Raw genomic sequence first — 16,312 nt, 5'->3', positions numbered from 1 at the left:
AAGTGGGAAGTATTATTGTACAAATGGTGTTTATTAAAGCTGAATTTCAGGAATTCAGCTCCTTTGTAAAAAAAAAAAAAAAAACCTTAGTTACTTACCGGTGACGGTATTTCTAAGAGCCTTTCAGGACAGCACCTGGAGAGAGCGCAGCTCCACCCAATCCACAGGAAACACTGCAAATAAAAACTCCTCCTCTTCCACCATGCCTCAGTCATAGAGTAGCCTCCGACATGCTGGAAAACAAACTACCACAGGTTAAACATTTACAAATTATATTATAAACAAAACCAAGGGGGGGTAGCTGCTGCTGTCCTGAAAGGCTCTTAGAAATACCGTCACCGGTAAGTAACTAAGGTTTTCTCAGATCGCCTTTCAGGACAGCACCTGGAGAGGATAAGCGAGTAACTTACACTTAGGGTGGGACCACTGCCTGCAGAACTTTTCTGCCAAAGGCTTGATCCTGAGCTGACAACAAGTCCAACCTGTAATGTCTAATAAAGGTTGAATAGCTGGACCAGGTAGCTGCCTTGCAGATTTGATCAGGCGAAGCACCGGCCCTTTCAGCCCATGAGGTTGCCACAGACCTTGTAGAATGCGCCAAGATGCCTTCTGGAGGTTCTTCTCCTTGAGCTGCATAAGCCTGTTCAATTGCCCATCTGAGCCATTTGCCTAAAGTGCTCTTTGATGCTTTTTCTCCTATACGGGACCCTGAGAAGATGACAAATAATGCATTTGTCTTTCTAAATTCCTTAGTTACCAGGAGGAACTGAAGTAAGCATCTCCTCACATCCAAGGTATGAAAGGATTCTTCCCAAGTATTACTAGGAGCTGAGGAGAAAGTTGGTAAGACAATTTCTTGTGATCTATGAAAAGATGAAGCAATCTTTGGAAGAAAGGCTGGGTCCGTTCTTAGGACTACTCGATCTGCAAAAATTGTCAAAAAAGGGTCTGAAATTGAGAGGGCCTGGATCTTACTGATCCTCCTGGCCGAGGTAATTGCTATCAAAAAGATAGTTTTCAAAACTAAATTCTTCAGGGAAGCCTCTTTTAAAGGTTCAAAAGGAAACTTAGTTAGACCTTGTAACACAATGGTCAAATCCCATTTGGGAAATACTTTAAGGGCTATTGGCCTATTGCGGGCTAATGCCTTGAAAAAACGAATGATTAGAGTCTCTTGGGACAAAGTCTTTTCGAAAAAAACTGAAAGTGCCGCTACTTGCGTCTTTAAAGTACTTGCTGCTAGTCCTTTCTCCATTCCCTCATGGAGGAACTCAAGCACTGAAATTAAATTTTTTAATTCAAAATTTTTGCTGGAACACCAAAAGTTGTATTTTCTCCAGACTTTCAAGTAAATATCCCTAGTCACCTTCTTCCTGCTGGAGAGAAGGGTGGAGATAACTTTTTCTGACAGGCCTCTGGCTCTCAAGATGTCTTCTTCAGTAACCACGCTGTCAGTTGTAAGCGGTCCAGTTCTGGGTACACTAGGTTCCCCTGTGTCAAAAGATCTCTCCTGTACGGAAGCTTCCAGGGAGGTTCTGAGGCAAGATTCAGCAGGAGGGCGAACCAAGGTCTCTTTGGCCAGTAAGGTGTAATCAGAATCAAGTTGGTCTTTTCTTCCCTGAACTTCTTGAGAACCAACGGAATCAGTTGGAATGGAGGGAACGCGTAAGACAAACGGAAGTCCCATGGATGGGCTAGAGCATCCAAGCCCCAGTCCTGATCCTCCCTGTGTAGGGAAAAGAATCTTTGGACTTTGGTGTTCTGTTGACAAGCGAACAAATCTATTTGGGGAAGACCCCAGACTTCCACGATCTGCATGAATACTTCTTGATTCAGACTCCATTCTGATTCCAACACCTTTTTCCTGCTCAGCAGATCTGCTAGAAGGTTTTGTGACCCCTTCAGATGCATCGCTGTCAGAGAGGCTAGATTTTTCTCCGCCCAGGAGAGTAGCTGTATTGCCAGATCTGATAGCTGTCTGCTTCTTGTGCCTCCTTGCTTTGACACGTAGGCCACTGCTGTCATGTTGTCCGACAGAACTTGCACATGATGGCCCCTGACTGTCTGTTGAAAGGACCAAAGACCCAAAAGGATGGCTTTCAACTCCCGCCAGTTGGATGATTTCCTGGACTCTGCTTTGGACCATGTCCCTTGCATCGTCCGGCCTTCCAGGTGGGCTCCCCAACCCCACGAACTGGCATCCGTCGTCAGACGTTTGTTCGTCTGGAAAGTCCATTGCAGACCTTCTTCCAGATTTCTGGAATTCCTCCACCACCACAGAGATCTCTTTGCTTTCGTGGAGATTCTGATGGATTTCTCCAGATGTTCCGGGTATGACCAACTCTGCAGAACGTCTCTCTGGAGAAGACGGGAATGCAGTCTTGCCCACTGTACTGCAGGGATAGCGGCTGTGAGTAAGCCCAAAGCTGCCATGGCCGACCTGACAGTAACCTGATGATTGGTTTGTAATCGAGCAACTGCGTTCTGAGTCTTCTCGATCTTTTCTTGAGGTAGAAACACCTTCTGGAGGACCGAATCTATTCTGTATCCCAGAAATTTTATCTGCTGAGATGGAATCGAGCTGGATTTCTCCAAATTCATGAGCCACCCCAGACTCTCTAGGTGGTCCTGAGTCTCCTGAAGGTGTACCAACGCCTGGCTCTTGGACTCTGCAAAAATTAGCAGATCGTCCAGGTACGGGACAATTGAAATACCCCTCAGCCTTAATGGCTCTAGGGCATCCGCCATTACCTTGGTAAACACCCTTGGAGAAGATGAGAGGCCAAAGGGGAGGGCCCTGAACTGCAGATGCCAGACCGATTACCCGAGATTGACCGCCAGCCTTAGGAATTTCTGGCACTCCTGATTTATTGGGATGTGCAGATAAGCGTCCCTCAGATCCAAGGATGCCATGAAACAGTTTGGGGACAACAGTTTGGTCACTGAATAAATGGTGTCCATCCTGAAGTGCTTGTACCGAATTGATCTGTTTAGGATTTTCAAATTTAGGATCATTCGGTACTTGCCTGAGGGTTTTTTCACTAGAAAGATCTGAGAATAAAACCCACGGCCTTGTTGCCCCTCGGGGACTTGGATAATCACTTCCTGTTGAATCAGCTCTTGTAAAAGAGACATCATTGAGGAAGCCTCTTCCGGATCCCTTGGAAGGGGAGTAACATGGAATCTGCTTGGAGGTGTCTCCGAAAACTCCAGTTTGTATCCTTGAGCCACTATATTCTTCACAAAGGGGCTTGCGGATACGTCTTCCCAACGTGGGAGGAACCATAACAGCCTTCCTCCCACTGGAAGACTGTTGTCACTTGCTTTTATTGGCCTGGTCAGGTGGTCTAAAGAGGACTCCACCTTTCCCTTTGCCTTTATGGGAGGTCCATCTTGATCTCTGATCTTGTTCACGACCTCTGTTGGTTTGTTGAACAGAACGAAATCTCTTCTTAGGAGGAGATTTCTTTTTTGATGGAAAGGCTTTCTTCTTATCCGCCGTTCTGTCAAGAATTGCTTCCAATTCAGGCCCGAAAAGCAAGTCACCGGCAAAAGGTAAACCACAGAGTTTCACCTTAGAAGCTGAATCACCTGTCCAGGTTTTCAACCAGACCGCCCTCCTGGCAGAGTTGACAAGGGCTGCTGACCTGGCAGACATTTTAATAGACTCAGCAGAAGCATCGGCCATATATTTTACTGCCTTTAGGAGCAGCGGAAATGAATCCAGGAGATCTTTCCTTGCTGTTCCAGCCTCCACATGCCCTTTAAGTTGATCGAGCCAGCACTCAAGATTTCTGGCTACCACCGTGGAGGCCATGGCCGGCTTAAGGCTAGACGTAGAGGAGTCCCAAGCCTTTTTAAGGAGAGAATCTGCCCTTTTATCCATGGTGTCTTTCAGAACACCCATGTCTTCGAACGCCAAATCCGTGCGGCGAGACACCTGAGAAAAAGCAGCATCCACTCTGGGCTTTTTGTTCCATAGGTGCGCCGTATCCTCTTCAAACGGAAATCTCCTTCTTAGGGATTTAGAGAAAAAAGGGGCCCTCTCTGGGTCCTTCCACTCTTTTTCAATAGATTCAGTAAGGACTTTATGAACAGGAAAAACCCTGCGCTTTGTCTGTTCAAGGCCCTGGTACATTCTGTCATGAAGTGAAACTTGCACCTTTTCTTCTGCGATTTCCAACGTGGTGTAAATCGCTTTCAGCAACTCATCAACCTCTTCCAAGGATAATTTGTATCTGGAAGAACTAGCCACCTCTTCCTTCTCTTCCTCCTCTGAATCCCTGATGGAACAGAGAGCACTCTCCCCCTCATCTTCTGAATCACTTGACACTGCAGACTTAGAAGTAGACGGCTGGGAAGATGTACCACCCGTTTGTTGGGAATCTGATAGAACTTGTGGCGTCCTGGATAACAGGGAACGAACTGAGGACAGGGTGTCTGTGAGTTCTTTAAATGAAGATATGAATTCATTATTCTGCTGACTAGACTCTTCCTTCACAAGGTCAGCAATACATGTTTTACAAAGTGGCTTCACCCAGGAATCTCTGAGTGGATTTTTGCATGAAGGGCATTTCCTTGATGCTGGGGCTCTTGTCTTCACTGTGGCTTTAACCTAGTAAAGAAAAAGCCACCATGAAAGCCCAATAACCACAAATAAAAGAAAACCACCACCTAGTGATTTCTTGCAAGGGAGAAAATCATGACCCACACCAAAAAGGATCAGAAGAAAAGACTCCCAGATGCATATGTATCCTGTTAGACTGGGAACAGTTACTCAGTCTACAGGGCAGGCTCCAAAGGAGGAAGGAAGAAACCCCACAATAAAAGCTCACACAGTAAAGAAAAAAAGAGGCACCACTGCACCTCTCCTACCTGAGCTTGGCCGGCGCTGGCGGTGCCTGCTTCCACCGTCGCTGCAGACTTTTCCTCCATGTTGTTGAAAAGTGCAGCTTGCTGGCAGATCTCTCCATTTAAATACCGCTTCCCGCGTCCTCCTCTGTGGACCGGAAGCGCCGACCTCGTGACCTGCCTCTGACCCCTGCGTGTACTGCGGTTGGAGCAAACGCCGCCACGCCCCCACCGGAAGTCCCGTCCACCGGAAGTGACGCCGCGCGTCCCCGGGATCAGAGCCCGAAAGTGCGGGAGATTCAAATGCCAAAAGCGGCTCCCCGCCCGCCGACCGGCCGAAGCGCGGATCTCTGACGCCCGGACCGGATCCTCCGATGGGTTTCAGCTCCCCTGAGCGAACGAGGTGAGAGGCTCCGGAGCATACCCCCTTTGACACTCCAGGGAGGGGAGCTGGGATGGTCTCCAAGCTGAAACAGCAAACACAAAACTGGGCAATAAATCCTTCTCTCCCCCTGGAGAGAGTGCAGCCCTTTCCACATAGCTCCTGCAATGCTTCCACCATGGCGGAGGAAACACAAATGACTGAGGCATGGTGGAAGAGGAGGAGTTTTTATTTGCAGTGTTTCCTGTGGATTGGGTGGAGCTGCGCTCTCTCCAGGTGCTGTCCTGAAAGGCGATCTGAGAAAAAAATTAGGGCACATTAGGAGTTAAAGTGTTACTAAACCCACAACAGTAAATCAGTCTGTATATGCAGTAAAGCATGCTTGTTATACTCACTGTGGAACCTAAGGGGTTAATCCATTGCTATGTGTAAAAAAAAAATAGGATTTTTGACTTACCGTAAAATCCCTTTCTCTGATGTTCATTGACGGACACAGCTCCTGATTCTTCTTAACCATTGGGTTATACTGCCCTCTACAGGAGTAGAACACTAGGCAGGAAAAAGCTTGACTACGCCTATGGGCAGTCCCAGGGGGTACACATCCACTCTCAGCTATAGGCACTCCGTTTTTTTCCTGCTTAGTCAGGAGTAAGGACCTAGTTTCTTGCTGGGATCTCTGGTCCTGGCGATTTTTTATTTTTAAATGGAAGCGCGTTTCCTCCTCTGGAAAAACTCCAGACATTGCAGGAGGCAATTCAGCTTCTGTTGTTCCTCCGGGCTTGCATGTGGGTGCTGGGCCTGATGGTGTCCACCCTCGAGGCGGTCTGTTTGCACAGTGCCACACAAGATCTCTGCTAAAGAGATTCTGGTGAAATGGGACAAGGATCCACAGTCTCTAGAAGTGGCTTCGTTTTCTGGCACTTTGACAGGGAAATCCTTTCTCCCCCTGTACTGGACGGTTGTCACCACGGATGCCAGCCTGTCCGGGTGGGGAGGTGTCCTCAGCACAGATGTGTTCAGGGGGTCTGGACTCTGGCAGAGTCCAGACTGCCGATTAATGTTCTGGAAATCCGAGCGATCAGCCTTTGTCTGGCTCAATGGACAATTCGTCTTCAGGGTTGTCCAGTATGAACTCCTTTGGACAATGCCACGGACGTGGTCTATGTCAATCACCAAGGGGGCACAAGTAGTGTCCTGGCAGCTCGGTAAGTAGCCGGATTTGTTCCAGCCCTCTCAGAATGTCTGCCACAACTCCTATGCAGGACCAAAGCAGAAGGGATTCCGTTCAGACTGACCTTGCCGGTCTTGGTATGCCGATCAGGTACGTCTGGTCGCCGATGCTCCTTGGGGACTTCCTTTCAGGGAGGAGGATTCAAGGCGCGTGGTTGCAGACCCAGTCTATGGCCGCTGAATCAGATTTGGGATCTGATGAGACAGATTAGGCAGGGGGAAGTTTTTTGCTAGCCCATCACCCGCAAGCCACCTCCACCCAGGACACAAGGGACTCCAGGACTACCGTCAGTGCATGGATGGTTGGGACTCGGAGGGCCCCGCAGCCTGAGAGAGGGGATCAGGTGGGAAGATGTGCTCCAAAGTCTCCATGAGTCACCAGGGGGACCCCACAAAAAAAGTGTAAAACACTGCTAAAGAGGGAGGAGGACCCCACCAGACTCAGTACCCACAGAGACAAGCACCTGCAGCCACCAGGATAATCTGCACTACACGTGCGGCGATCAGGAAGTAAAATGATCGAGGAGTCAACACCAGGGGATGAGGAGGGGCATGGCAAACCACAGCAAAAAACTGGATTTTTTACTTACTGTAAAATCCTTTTCTCTGAAGTTCATTGACAGACGCAGCTTCATATCTTCTTGACCATTGGGTTATGCTCCTCCCTTCAGGAATAGGACATTAGGCAGGAAAAAAGCTTTCACCATGCCTATGGGGCTGTCCCTGCAGGCATAACCCCACACACTCTGCTACAGTCCGCAGTTTCGTTTGAAGCAATGTTTAGACGACAACAACCTCATTCCACTCACAATTAGAGGGGTGGGTGCAGCGTCTGTCAATGAACTTCAGAGAAAAGGTGTTTACGGTAACTAAAAAAAACAGTTTTCTCTATTGTTCATTGACAGACGCAGCTTCATATCTTCTTGACCATTGGGACGTCCCAAAGCAGTATTAGCATGAGGGGTGGGAAGAACAACTAATAAATGAACGGAATTTCCCAAGGCTAAACGTAGCCAACCAGGTAACATGGAGCTCAACCAGGAACCACTGAAGCTCACCCAGAAAAAAACAAACAAACATACACCCTCAAAGAGAGAAAAGTTCTCTTTTAAACAGCAGCCTGCAAAACCTTGCAGCCAAAAGAGGCATCCGAAGAGCCCAACACATTTACCGTGTAGAATTTTGTGAACGTGTGCACAGGCAACTAATTTGCCGCCTTGCGAACTTGCATCACTGACGACTGATGGCGAAAAGCCCAAGAGGCACTCAGCGCTCTAGTAGAATAAGCCTGAACCACCGTCTGCCTGATCCATCTGGATATGGTAGCAGCAGATGCAGCCAATCCTTTTCGAGGTCCTTCAGTAAGGACAAAGAGAATCCGATTTCCTGAAAGAATCAGTAGCCACCAGGTAAACTCGAATTACCTGCACCACATACAAGGAATGCAAGGCAATTTCCTTGGGCTGCTTGGGCTTAGGACAGAGGGAAAGCAGCACAATGTCTTCATTCAAATGGAAATCAGAAACCCCCTTAGGAAGAAACGACCGATTAGGACGAAGTACCACTTTATCTCTTTTAGGCTATTCACTATGGACAAGGCATGTTTTGTATATGGTTTTGAGGTCTCTAGTGCCGCCCCAGTACGACATTAGTTTTGTTATCTCTGTGGACCACCAGATAAGGTGAACGACAAAACAAAGCCGCCAATTCAGACACTCTGCGGGCAGAAGTGATAGCCACCAAAAAGGCAACCTTCTGAGATAATGTAAGCAGGGGAATCTCCCTAATGTTCTCAAAGGGAGGTTTTAAAAGAACCGATATGCTTGTAGTTCTCCAAGAACTCTACTTAAAGAATACATTTAAAAAATAAATAAAAAATAAAAAAGGTTCCCACAAAAAACAACAGCTAAGACCGAAGTCCCAGCAGGGAACTAGGTCCTACTCCTAAACTAGGCAGAAACAAACTGAGGGCTGTAGCAGAGTGTGTGGGGTTATGCCTGCAGGGACAGACCCATAGGCATGGTGAAAGCTTATTCCTGCCTAGTACCTAGTATTCCTGAAAGGAGGAGCATAACCCAATGGTCAAGAAGATATGAAGCTGCTTCTGTCAATGAACAATACAGAAATGGCCGCCCGGAATACACAAACATGGCCACTGTGTATAGAACACACATTCTACAACAAAATGGCGGCAGGGCGAGGCATACTACAAGGATCCAGGATTGGGAGACTAGGCCTCAAGGACAGATCCAGGCAGGACAGGGGGCCCAGGCAGGAGCCCCCACCGGGTACAATCCAACCCCCCCCCCCAGTCGATCCGCCGGTCGCTGGTGGCGCACCTCCCCGGCCTCCATCGCCAGTCAGCACTCTGCCCCCACCCCAGGAAAGTGGCCAGACCTCCCAAACAGCCCCAGCATTTGTGGAATGGGGGGGGGGGGCAGGATGAGGGAATCGGCAAAGGGGGGGGTGCCTGCAGGAGGAGGGGAAACCGGGGGTCCACCCCAAAACCCTCCATGGGGAGAGGGGGGGGGGCAGCTACTCACCATACCAGGAACTAGATGGGCACCACTCCGGACAGAACCCCACTGTGGAACAAAAGTGAGTACACCCCTAATTGACAATGTCCAAATTGGGCCAAATCAGCCATTTTCCCTCCCCGATGTCATGTGACTAGTTAGTGTTACAAGGTCTCAGGTGTGTTAAATTTGGCGTTATCGCTCTCACTCTCTCATACTGGTCACTGGAAGTTCAACATGGCACCTCATGGCAAAGAACTCTCTGAGGATCTGAAACAAAGAATTGTTGCTCTACATAAAGATGGCCTAGGGCCTAGGCTATAAGAAGATTTCCAAGACCCTGAAACTGAGCTGCAGCACAGTGGCCAAGACCATACAGCAGTTTAATAGGACAGGTTCCACCCAGAAAAGGTCTCGCCATGGTTGACCAAGAAGTTGAGTGCACCTGCTCAGCGTCATATCCAGAGGTTGTGTTTGGTAAATAGACGTACAAGTGCTGCCAGCATTGCTTCAGAGGTTGAAGGGGTGGGGGGTCAGCCTGTCAGTGCTCAGGCCATACGCCGCACACTGCATCAAATTGGTCTGCATGGCTGTCATCCCAGAAGGAAGCCTCTTCTAAAGTTGATGGACAAGAAAGCCTGCAAACAGTTTGCTGAAGACAAGCAGACTAAGGACATGGATTACTGGAACCATGTCCTGTGGTCTGATGAGACCAAGACAAACCTATCTGGTTCAGATGGTGTCAAGCGTGTGTGGCGGCAACCAGGTGAGGAATACAAAGACAAGTGTGTCTTGCATACAGTCAAGCATGGTGGTGGGAGTGTCATGGTCTGAGGCTGCATGAGTGCTGCCAGCACTGGGGAGCTACAGTTCATTGAGGGAACCATGAATGGAAACATGCACTGTGACATACTGAAGCAGAGCATGATCCCCTCCCTTCAGAGACTGGGCCACAGGGCAGTATTCCAACATGATAACGACCCCAAACACACATCCAAGATGACCACTGCCTTGTTAAAGAAGCTGAGGGTAAAGGTGATGGACTGGCCAAGCATGTCTCCAGACCTAAACCCTATTGAGCATCTGTGGGGCATCCTCAAACGGAAGGTGGTGGAGCGCAAGGTCTCGAACATCCACCAGCTCTGTGATGTCATCATGGAGGAATGGAAGAGGACTCCAGTGGCAACCTGTGAAGCTCTGGTGAACTCCATGCCCAAGAGGGTTAAGGCAGTGCTGGAAAATAACGGTGGCCACACAAAATACTGACACTATGCATGGGCGTCCGCAGGTAGGGGCAAAGGGGGGGCAACCGTCCCCCCCGGGAATAACAATGTCCCCTTTCATGTGGTTGTTAAGCCACTTTATACCATCCTGTCTGGTCTGTTTAATAATCCTGTGTGTCTGTGTATGCATTTAAAAAAAAAAAGCCGTCTTTTACCAGTTTTCAGAGGGCTGAGCACCGCTCACGTGACCCGTCGTCTCTCTCTTCTCCCTATTTGACAGCTGCCTGCAGCTGGCGGAGGTTGAGGATTCCTCGCTGATGTCAGTCGGGAGGGGAGGAGGGAGGAGGGGGGGGGGGGGAGGAGGAGAGGCGGCAGGTCACGTGAGCGACGAGTGGCGCTCTGAAAACTTGTAAAGAATGGCTTATTTTTATAAAACACAGACACAGGGGCACACTGGATTATTAACCACTTTACGACTGCTCACAGTAATATTACTGCGGCAGAGTGGCTCGTTATCGTCTGACGACGTAGTACTACGTCGTCAGACACTCCCCCTTCTGGGCGGCGCTTGCGCGCCGCCGGAGGCTCGCTCCCGCTGTTTTCATTCACAGCGGGAGTCGGGCCAGGGGAGGAACAGCGGCGATCGCCGCTGCTCTTACCCGATCGTCGGGGATCTCCATAGTGACAGGGAGTGACAGATCGGACTGTTCAGCATAGCTGGACATCCGATCTGTCCATGACTCACTCAGTCACCTCCCCCCCCCCACACGTTAGTAAGCACCAGGCATACATTAACCCCTCCCTCTCCAATAAAATTAACCCCTTCCCTGCCAGTGTCATTTTTACAGTAACAGTGCATATATATAGCACTGATTACTGCAGTAATGTCACTGGTACCCCCAAAAGTGTCAAAAATGTCAGTCAAGGGTCCAATCTGTCCGCCGCAATGTCGCAGTCCCGCAAAAAAAAAAAAAAAAAAAAAAAAAAAATCGCAGATCGCCGCCATTACGCGTTAAAAAAAAAAAAAACACCAAAAATGACAGAAATCTTTCCCTTTGTTAGTAAACGCAATAACTTTTGCGCAAACCAATCAAAATACGCTTATTGTGATTTTTTTTACCAAGCATATGTAGCATAAAACAAATTAGCCAAAAAATTTTAAAAAATTTGGATTTGGGAATTTCATATAAAAAAATGTGAAAAATATTGTTATTTTTGCAAAATTTACGCTCTTTTTTTGTTTATAGCACAAAAAGTAAAAATCGCACAGGTGATCAAATACCACCAAAAGAAAGCTCTGTTTGTGGGGAAAAAAGGACGTAAATTTCTTTTGAGTACGGCATCGCACGACCACGCAATTGTCAGTTAAAGTTGCACAGTGCCGAATCGCAAAAAGTGGCCTGGACGGAAGACAGCAAAATCCTCCGGTCGTAAAGTGGTTAAACAGACTGTAGACAGGATATGAAACTTTAAATGAAACTACAGCAGCAGGAGGGGAGGGGGTGGGGGCACTGACACAGGAGCAGACAGGCAGGGAGAGAGGGGGGGGGGGGGGAGGGAGGACAGAGTGGAGGACGGGGGTGCTGCGGATGACAGAGGCACGTAAGCTGACCACAGTGTCAGGGCTCAGCAGCCATGGTATACCGTGGTCAGTTTACAGAGGGGAGAACATAGTCAGGCAGGATCACCCAGGTATTTTAGGCGATAGAAAAAGGGAAAAATTACACAGCAAAGCACTGTGCTGTATAACCTGCTTTAAGAGAACAGGATACATTTTTTTTTTAGGTTAACAAACGCTTAAAAAATAAATGCTGCCGTTTGATCATTAAAAATAAATACTCAAAATAAGTATGACTAAGCCCCTCCCCTTCATGATATTGTTAAGGGGCAGAGCAAGGGTGACCTTAAAATGATGCCCCCCTCCCGAAAAAAGTTCTGCAGACGCCCATGCACATTGGGCCCAATTTGGACATTTTCCCTTAGGGGGTGTACTCACTTTTGTTGCCAGCGCTTTAGACATTAATGGCTGTGTGTTGAGTTATTTTGAGGGGACAGCAAATTTACACTGTTATACAAGCTGTACACTCACTACTTTACATTGTAGCAAAGTGTAATTTCTTCAGTGTTGTCACATGAAAAGATAGAATAAAATATTTACAGAAATGTGAGGGGTGTACTCACTTTTTTGGGGTACTGTAACTGTGGGGGGATTGGCTGATGAAGAAAACTAAAGTACAGTAGCTGGGTGAAGGCAGGATAGGCTTCTCTGAAAAGTAGGAGAGATAGTTGAACAGATTTGGGTAGGGAATTCCAAAGGATGAGAGAGGCTCTGGAAAAGTCCTGGAGGTGACGAGGGAGCTAGAGCAGGAAGTCCTGGTCAGGGCTGCCTTCAGCACAGGGCAAAAGGGGCAGCTGCCCCGGGCCCAGCCATTGTTGTGGGGCCCAAAGCAGCTTCCCCTTGCGCCCCCACTGCCCACAAATAGTTGATAAGTGCATTTGGTAGGGCCAAAGAAAATATTTGCCCAGGGTCCAGTCAATACTAAAGACAGCCCTGGTCCTGGTAGGAACGAAGAGAACACCATTTTAGTTGCTATTTTGTGACTGAGCGCACAGCTGGGGTGGCGGGGGCGCCCCCTACCTGGAAATGCTAGATCACAAATATATATATATGATCCATAGCAGAGAGGCCACACTGTAGCAGTAAAGGTAATGGAGGTGGTCTGGAGCTGGTTAATGCCCCCCCCCCCCCCCCCGTCCATTTTGAAAAACACATTACTCCTATTTAGGATGTTTGGGGGAAAAAAAATAAGTAAACTCACCAGATCAGTCAGTCCTGCGAGACCGAATACTGCGAGCGCAGTGTTAAAATCCTGTCCGATAATCAGATAGCCCAGCACAGGGGACAGGCCGATCCGGGTCATAGACAGCAGATTGGGGATGGTCCACGGGTTCTCATACTGCAAGATAAAATTAAACACATGAGTAAAGCGGAGGAGTGCAGAGGTGTCCTTGGTTGGTTCAGTATCGTCACCATCAATTATATAAACCTTTCCACACTACACAATGACCTGCCACAGAAATAATAATAATAATATAAAAGTGGGGGTCGTTTCCGCGCTAGGATCTAAGTGACAGGCTGCGGCTTTCCTCACATATCCCAATAAGGGGTATGAAAATTTAGAGATCAAAAAGGGAGGAATGGGTGGCTTTGCCTTGGAAAGAACTCTGGGTGTGTCTAGGCAAAATCCTAGTGTATGAAAGCCTTAAAGAGGTTGTAAACCCCCCCCCCCCCCCCCAAAAAAGGAAAAAAAAAAAAAATGAAAATAAAAACCCTGTAAGACAAAAGGCATAATGAGCTAGTATGCATCGCATACTAGCCCATTATGAAATACTTACCTTAGAACAAAGCCCCGCAGTGCGGCCTGCTCAACGGTGACACGGCCAACATGTTCAGCTGTCCCGCTTCCTGGTTCGCGTCCTGCGCCCATCTGCTTAGCCGAAGGCATGACGACATCACTACTGCGTAAGGCTTTCATGCACTTTTAAGGCTGTTCCTGATGACGTCATTCTGACGAAACATGTAGAGCGTCATCGCATCACTTTCGCCTTTACACTTCCGGTCCGTGGAACACCTCGTGTTCCGGAACTAGCGCTATTACTTTTTATACCAGCAATTTCAATCCATTTGTTTGTAAGTACCATTTTGCACTGCTTTTGAATAAACACGTTTTACGGATTCAGGCTATGAGATGTCTCTTTATACCCCTTCAAACCTGTGATGAAATTCCCTGGGATCGAACATATTGTGAGATTGTTGTGTAGGTGGTGTCTGTGACCCTGTGAGAGGTTCCTACCTTCTGCCCCCCCCCCCCCCCATGACTTGGTACATAGAGGTGAAAGAATATATACACTGCTATTTTATCAATGTCTGTGCCCCCTGCAGGGGTTCCATATTCTGGTGAGTGCGGATCTAAGAGAGAGGGAGAGCACACGATTGAACCCACCTGCACGGTTGATCACCAGAGATTGCAATTTACTTGAACTGGTTTCTGAACTTTTTATGGATTTATGAATTATTGTATTGACTTGTAGATCAACACATTACGGATCTTCAATTGTCCACGGTTTTAATAACATAGCTTATATTTGCACCAACTTTTTGAACTAGTCACATTATATGGATTTTCGGTTGCTTGTACACGCCTTGTATTTTTTCCCCCCACACACAGAGCACTTCATATTATGGTATGTTTTTATTTAGATTTATGCAATTATATACTGATCACTTGCAACCACTCGTATTTATTGATTTATACACTATAGACACATACAGGAATTTTTGATACGGAAACAGTTTGGTATACCAGCACTTTACATTTGTTTATCACATACAGTGCCTCGCAAAAGTATTCACTCCCCTTGACATTTTACCTATTTTGTTACATTACAGCCTTAAAGCGGAGTTCCAGCCTCAAATATCTTTTTTAACTAAAAATACCCCTATAATACTAATCCATCGCCCTTTACAGAACCGCTATTCTCATACTTACAAGGTGTACAGTATTGGATTTTTGTCAAAATCTTACTTTTAAAAACGCTGTCTGGGCACGGCCATTTTAGACGTGGGCATCTGAAGCCTTAGTGTAATCTGCTGTGCCCTTTTCTTCCTGATTCCAGGGAGTGTTCTGGGAGTTCTTCCTGATTCCAGCATCCTGGGAGTGATGACAAACAGCTCCCAGGATGCAATGCAAAGGCGGAAGTGATGTCGGTGGTCGTGGCCACAGAGGGGGGAGAAGGAAGAAGTACAATAGAAAATGCCCTGAAAATAAGGTAAGGGACCCCCGAAAAAAATTGAAAATGCCCAATTGTTGATCAGCATAGCGAGCACTCCGGGAATCACTAAAGTTGCAAAATAGGCCGGGAACTCCACTTTAAGTTAAATGTTTTGTTAATCTGAATTTTATGTGATGGATCAGAGCACACTAGTCTAAATTGGTGAAGTGAAATGAGAAAGATTTATACATAACAATTTTTTTTTAGAAAAAGAAAATTGGCACGTGCGTATATATTCACCCCCTTTGTTATGAGGCCCATAAAAAGCTCTGGTGCAACCAATTACCTTTAGAAGTCACACAATTGGTGAAATTATGTCCCCCTGTGTGCAATCTAAGTGTCACATGATTTGCCATTACATGTACACACCTTTTTTGAGAGGCTGCAACACCTAAGCAGGAGGCACCACTAACCAAACACTGCCATGAAGACCAAGGAACTCTCCAAACAAGTAAGAGCCAGTTCACACTACTCCGACTCAAAGTCATCACCCGACTTTGGGTGACCTTGAAGTCGCCCGTGCAGCACGACTTCATCGCGGCTTGCAAACGACTTCTCATAATAGAAGTCAATGCAAGTCGCTCCGACTTCGCCCAAAAGTAGTGCAGGAACCTTTTTCTAAGATTAGAACGGTTCCATTGCGATCAATTCGCCTGACAAGTCGGAGTAGTGTGAACCGGCTCTAAAGGGACAATGTTGTTGAGAAGTACAAGTCAGGGTTAGGGTATAAAAAAAAAAAAAAAAAAAATATCCAAATCTTTGATGATCCCCAGGAGCACCATCAAATCTATCATAACCAAATGGAAAGAACATGGAACAGCAAACCTGCCAAGAGACGGCCACCCACCAAAACTCACAGACCGGGCAAGGAATGCATTAATCAGAGAGGCAGCACAGAGACCTAAGATAACCCTGGAGGAGCTGCAGAGTTCCACAGCAGAGACTGGAGTATCTGTACATAGGAGGACAATAAGCCGTACACTCCATAGAGTTGGGCTTTATGGCAGAGTGGCCAGAAGAAAGCCATTACTTTCAGCAAAAAACAAAACGGCACAATTTGAGTTTGTGAAAAGGCATGTGGGAGACTCCCAAAATGTATGGAGGAAGGGGGAACACTATGTCTGGCGCAAACCCAACACATCACATCACATCATCGAAAGAACACCATCCCCAGTGAAACAAGGCGGCAGCATCATGCTGTGGGGATGTTTTTCAGCAGCTGGGACTGGGAAACTGGTCAGAGTTGGGGGAAAGATGGATGGTGCTAAATACAGGGA

The 16,312-nt window shown here is 47.3% G+C and overlaps 1 protein-coding gene across 1 annotated transcript in view; it reads right to left on the bottom strand.

The window, feature by feature from the left end:
* Positions 1 to 16,312, bottom strand: part of CRLS1 (cardiolipin synthase 1) — a 32,938-nt gene that overhangs the window by 12,552 nt on the left and 4,074 nt on the right. Inside the window, exon 2 of the mRNA XM_082251245.1 lies at positions 13,022 to 13,159. Coding sequence (XP_082107371.1) covers positions 13,022 to 13,159 — 138 coding nt within the window. The remainder of the gene's footprint in view (positions 1 to 13,021; positions 13,160 to 16,312) is intronic.

The sequence above is a fragment of the Pelophylax lessonae genome, assembly GCF_965119305.1.
Source record: "Pelophylax lessonae genome assembly, chromosome: 3".
In the NCBI taxonomy this organism is placed as follows: Eukaryota; Metazoa; Chordata; class Amphibia; order Anura; family Ranidae; genus Pelophylax; species Pelophylax lessonae.
The sequence above is the reverse complement of the archived record's forward strand: the minus strand, read 5'-3'. Positions and strand labels throughout refer to the sequence as shown.